Source organism: Pteropus medius, unplaced genomic scaffold (genome assembly GCF_902729225.1).
Source record: "Pteropus medius unplaced genomic scaffold, Ma_sr-lr_union100, whole genome shotgun sequence".
Classification (NCBI taxonomy): domain Eukaryota; kingdom Metazoa; phylum Chordata; class Mammalia; order Chiroptera; family Pteropodidae; genus Pteropus; species Pteropus medius.
In genome coordinates, this window is record NW_024342473.1 from 16,055,911 (window position 1) to 16,061,676 (window position 5,766).

General features: G+C 50.2%; 2 protein-coding genes across 3 annotated transcripts in view; one reads left to right on the forward strand and one right to left on the reverse strand.

The window, feature by feature from the left end:
* Positions 1–493: 493 nt before the first annotated feature.
* On the reverse strand, positions 494–2,282 carry LOC120604566 (serine/arginine repetitive matrix protein 1-like). The gene is made up of 2 exons (XM_039865424.1): positions 1,192–2,282; positions 494–1,029 (listed from the first exon to the last, which is right to left on the reverse strand). The coding sequence occupies exons 1-2, from the start codon at positions 1,642–1,644 to the stop codon at positions 733–735; spliced, it is 750 nt and encodes a 249-aa protein (XP_039721358.1). The 5' UTR covers positions 1,645–2,282; the 3' UTR covers positions 494–732.
* RORA (RAR related orphan receptor A) overlaps positions 494–5,766 on the forward strand; it is a 675,046-nt gene continuing 669,773 nt past the window's right edge. Inside the window, exon 1 of one of the 2 annotated variants that reach the window (XM_039865420.1) lies at positions 494–752. In XM_039865420.1, coding sequence (XP_039721354.1) covers positions 587–752 — 166 coding nt within the window. In that variant the 5' untranslated portion in view covers positions 494–586. The remainder of the gene's footprint in view (positions 753–5,766) is intronic. The other variant, XM_039865419.1, reaches the window with a different exon arrangement.

Sequence of the window (5,766 nt, forward strand, 5' to 3'; positions counted from 1 at the left end):
TTTTAAGTTTTTCCTCAGTCCTGGGCTGCGCTGGCCTGGGCTGGTGGGGAGCTACCTGCGACTCCCCAACGTGGACAATCGGATTTCTCTCTTTCCAGGCTGATTGCTGATAGGAACGAGCTCTGTTCCCGAGAGAGTCTCAGAAGTAGACACAGATCATCTCGCTGATCTTAATTTCTGTCCCTGAGCTAAGGAGAGGGAAGGATTGGGGCACGGGAGGTTCTTCTCACCTCCTCCCCTCTTTTCCCCACCTCCCAAAATTGGCAGCCAGTCCGTGGCTCTCGGTCTGGGGTCTGGAGGGTGGGGAATGTGGGTGTGGGGGCCGGCTGGAGAAGCTCTCGCTAGCGCTGCCTGTGGCCAGACCCGCCTCCCATCCCCTCTCGGGCGCACACACACGTCCACCCAGACACACTCCGCGCGCTCCCTCGCGCTCTCGCTCGCCCGCCCGCCGCCGCCTGCTCTCTCCCTCCTGCTCTCCACGGTCTCCTTCTCCTTTTTTTTGGTACCATAGAGTTGCTCTGAAAACAGAAGATAGAGGGAGTCTCGGAGCTCGCCATCTCCAGCGATCTCTACATTGGGAAAAAACATGGAGTCAGCTCCGGCAGCCCCCGACCCCGCCGCCAGCGAGCCGGGCAGTAGCGGCGCGGACGCGGCCGCCGGCTCCAGGGAGACCCCGCTGAACCAGGAATCCGCCCGCAAGAGCGAGCCGCCCGCCCCGGTGCGCAGACAGAGCTATTCCAGCACCAGCAGAGGTAGGCGGCTGCGAGAGGGGCTGAGGAGGGGGCGGCGGGAGCCGGGGCGCGGAGCGGGGGGCGGCCCGGAGCAGGCGCCCGGGGCGCGGGGTCCGGGGCCGCGCGCGAGCCTGCAGCGGCGCCCCAAGCCCGGAGCAACCCTCTCCCCTCCCCCCTCGGCCCCCCAGAAATGTTGCAAACTTTTGCAGCCGGTTCTCGGGTTGCGGGAGGAGAGGGGGGCGGGGGAGGCGGCAGGAGGCTTGACAGCCGGCGGGCTCATCCCCTGGCTTTGATTTTTCTGCGAAGAGAGGAGGAAAGCCGCGTTGCCGAAATTAAATACGCTCCCCCAAAATACGGAGAACCCGAAAGTGGGGGCCCGGGAAAGAAACTTTTAAAGCGGCAGTGTCCTTTAAAGAAAGAAAAAAAATATCTGTTTATGGCCACCCTCTTCTCCCTTTACCTTGTCTCCTCTTGACAGTTTAGGCCCCGGCTGCCCGAAACAGGATGTGTTTTCGACCCCCGACAGAGCTGAGGGGGGCGGGAGGAGTGAACGACTAGGGAAGCCCCGGGGGTGGAGGCGGGGGGGGGCGCTCCTGGATCTGGGGACAACATGGGCACCTTCTCTGGAGCACGGCGGTGGTCTAGGGGTTTGGAAGAAGGGCTGGAGTGAGTGGGGTGCGGGCGCGCGAGGTGCTCGCCAAGTTTTCTGCCGGGTGCGGCGAGGGGAGATGCGCAAGTTTGCCGTCCCAGGGTTCGAAGCCCGGCGTCCGGGCTGGCGGGGGGGCGTGTGCGCGCCAGCGCGCGGAGGGCGGCGGTCCTGTGGGGCGCTCCACGCGCATTCGGAGTGAGCGTCTACAGAAGCAAACAAACAGAAAGAGAAAGCTCGAAAGGCACCCAAACTTATTTCTGCCATGGGAATTCTTCCCTCTCTGAGGTTCCAAGCGTTTCTGCAGGAACCTGGGAATGGTCAGTGCAAGTTGAATGTTGGTTGGATTGTGCGAGCGATGTTCCCCCCCCGCCTCCCCGGGCGATTTTTACACTTCATTTTGGAGTGTGTGTGTGTGGTAGGGTGAAGGGCTCCATTACCCCCTCCTTTCTTTTCCTAGTTCAAGTGGAGTGTTCGGGAAAGCTTTTTCTTAAAGGTATCGGAACCCGATATGGGGTTTTTTCTTGGGGGTGAGAATTATTTATTTGAATGCGCCTGGAGTTTGCAAAGAACTGGAGGAAGCTACGGCTTTAATTACTGTTGTAAATAATGTATAAATCACGCCTGTCACTCCGGAGGAAGCGGGCTCGCGCGAGCAGCCCAGGGCTGAGGACCGAGAGGATCTCCAGTCCCGGCTTGGGCAGTGGCCCAGCGCGTCCCCTCCTCTTGACACTCGGCTTCTGGTGGCGATTGGGGAGGGCTGGGGAGAGTCGAGTGGGGGCCCCAGGAGCCGCTCCCTTCCTCTCGATGTTATAGTTGGAGGCAGGAATATGGCTGATCATGTGCTGGCTGTTTTACAGTATTCCCCCCCCCTTAGCCACACCCCCTGTCCGGGAGCTTTCCCATTCACGGAATTCGAGTACAGTAAAAGCCATCAGGATGACATACGAGAAAACTTATTTAGTGGAAAATTTTGAAGAGTGAATACCTGGAACCGGGAGTCAGGAGTGGGGGAGGGGTGGGGGCAGCGAGAATGACGGAGTTGAAAGGAGTCAGGGGTCAGGGGCCGGGACCTGCCATAGCTCATTGAGTTTGTGTGTGGAGAGCTTTGGCTGCAAAGAGTATATTTAGAACCCTGGACGGTGGATTTGGAATGCAGGCGGGTTATGGCTGAGTTAATCATAAACACTGGAGAAAATCCCCTTCATGTGTTTCTGAGGCTTTTTTGCATGGGAATGCCGAAGCCACACTAATTTCTGGTTCGAATTACCACTCCCCTCTGTCTTCCCCACCCCACTGCAGTGTTGTTAATGTCTTCAGGTGTCATTCTTGCCAGAAGGTATTCTTGCAGGAGATCTGGGTAGCAGGCTGCAGAACCAACTAGCAAATCCGTAACTTGCTGTTCTTGCAAATTATGTAACACTGGGGCATTCAGTAAGTACCACCAGCCCCCTAGGCTCAGCAGAAAGGGGAGAGGGACAACTGGAGGGGTGGGAATGCATCCTGCATAGCTGACCTGCTGACCCATATCCCCTTACCCTGTAGAAGGTCACCCCCCACTCACTTTTATTTGAACCAACCCCTGTCCATCCCTCAGGAAATTTAATGGAGGGAGGGAGAGGAGGTAAGGCCCAAACACTCAACTCACATCCTGCACGCAGGCACTAGGTTATATAACAGTCTGAATGGAAAAAGGAAGGTCAGAGATGGAGGCATCCTTTAGCTAACACAGCAGTAGTAATAGCTTCCAGGAATTATGTGCATTTACAGACTTTAACCTCAGCTGTAGCGTCTACTCCTCAGGGGTACTAATCTGTGTGTGTGTGTGAGCTAGAGAGAAAAAGAACGCGTAAGTATGCCTGGTGGATGAGAGTGATTTGAAAATGGGAAATGTTTGGGTTTTCAGATGATGTAATGGAGTTGGCAGAATATGCAAGTCGGCTCCCAGAGTGTAAGCAGCAAGAAAATTGGAGCTGGCATCCAGTATTAATGTTGCATAAATTACAATATCGGAAAGAAATTAACCTACACACTAGGTGATTACGCCATTTTAATACTTAAAACATAAAGGCATACAGCTCAAAAGGAAAAGCAAACATCATCACCTTATAATTAACATTTTCAACCTCAAGAAGGGTCGAGTAGTGTTCTTGGAATTGGGTGAAGTAGGTAGCTTTCTGATTTGGGAGATGCTTTCCAGAGAGGTTGCATGGTTAGCTTCCAGCCAGCTAACATTTGCAGGCCACAGAGATTGTACTCTGGATTTTCATGACATTGAGGTGACCTCATGAGATATTACCGAGGTAGCCTTAAAGCTGTTGCTGAATTCCAAACTCCTGAGAATCCCTGTGTGAATGGGCTGTGTAGGTTAGCACCTGAGCTTCCAAAATTTGACATGTGAGTTTATAATCTGAAAGACGGTCTCCCTTCTCCTGAAAACTGGGCAGGGAATGTTAGCAGTTTTAATGAAAACTATTCCGTTTTCTAGATGGTATTAATGATGGCTGGTGTCATTCAGTCCCATCTTACAGCACAATGAAAGGGATAAAAGAAAGGCAAGAAGCAACATGGGAAGTAAGAATGAAGCGGAAAAAAACCACGGTGAATCTTTAATTTAACAAGGCTTTCAGGGACTTCAGGGAGCCATGAGCATTGTGACATAACTGTTGTTAAAAACCCCCTTTCCAGAATCTCATTATTATATGCATGCCAGAAGCTTACATATTTTACTTCACTAAAGTTATCCTCACAGGGCTGTGTGCCACGCAGTTGGTTTGGAACACTAGTGCTGAAGGTTGAATGCTTTTAGGGCAGGCCATCCTAAGGGAAAAATCGAAACCAAAAGATGGGATTAACACTGAAAAGCTCAGTTGGGTTGAGATCGAACCCCTTGGAAGCTCAGTTTAAATTGACTTAAAATCAGTTAACAAGACCTGTAGTTTATTTGTAACCCCGAGGACTTCTAGAACCACACAAGCCTTTGGAAGTGTTTCGCCTCCACTCCCCGCTTCAGTCTTGACTGATTCACTTTCTGGTAGGTGCTCTTGCCTGATAATTCAGCGCCCTTTCTAGAGATTGATTCTCAGATCAACTTTTCTTACGTGAATCCTGCTCTCCACAGTGAACAAATGATGCCCAATAGTTTGAAGGAGCTGCTGGCTGGGATGAAATTCTTTGCCAGAGGAGTAGAATAATTATTTTTTAAACTAAGGGACTTTAATTTTCCGGTAAATTGCTCATAAAACCATTTATAATTATACCCTTTAAAAATGTAATAGAATAACTTTAGAAAATGCATTTGATGATAGTTATGATAACCTTTTCTGTTGTTTCCCCCATATTTCTTAAAAAGAATTGAATTATTAATCCAGAAGTCAAACCCTCACTGGCTAAAAACATTTATTGCAGACTCTTTTTATGTTAGTTGCCTGTTGGAATTTCCCAAAGCGTACTGGCATTATGAGGAGCCCTTGGCTTTAGAAAGTGTTTCTTTTTCCAGTACTGAAACACGGAGCCTGTTTGTAGCCCCCTAACCATGAGACCCTTAAACTTGTGTTTTCCAGGCAGCAGAGGTGGGGGTGGGGGATGGGTACAACACACACTCCTGGTTCCACAGTAGACTCTTAAGTGGAATGCACGGAGGTGCAAGAATGTTTATTGCAGTCGTTGTGCCTCTGGATGAAAATGTTCCGAGAATTTTTGGTGACAGCTGAATTTCTTTTGGAAGCAAACTGACTCCTGTCCACCAGAGCTGACCTTTGGAATTCGAGTGAGACAAGCCCGTGGGTTCTTCTTGGGCCATACTCTTGTCACTTCTGACTTAAGAGGCACGTTTTTCTGCAGATCTTCCCATTTTTGCCTTTAGGAAGTTGTGGCATGATGTTGGACAGACTGAGTTCGCTGTCACTGGAAATTCCGTTCAAGTGGTATGGTCTCTACAGCATATGCTGCTTTCTCTAAGTGTGCTCTTCCTTTCTCTCCGTCTCCCCAGTTTACTTGATAAATTGTATTTCTTAGCTTGTGTATGTACTTCGGTGTCTGTAGAAGCAAAATATGTTACTCATTTCAGGTATCTGGGGAAAGAGTCATAATATGATTGTCCCATGTGCCACAAATTATTTTTTTTATAGAAAATGCAGCTTTCCTCATACGACATATTCTGCCGCTCACTCTCTTTGTCTTCTCTGAGCCAATGTGAAGGGACTTTGAGGTAGACATCATCAGCTGCCCCAAGGAGATTCCTGACCCATTCATCTAGATTAGTGTTAAGTTCTTCCAGAGCAAAAAGAGTCTGCTTTGAAAGACCTTCAGATTCTAGGCCACTAACCTACAACATGGAATACCTTTCTGAATATGAAGTCTCTCTTCCTTGCTCAGAATTTAGGATCT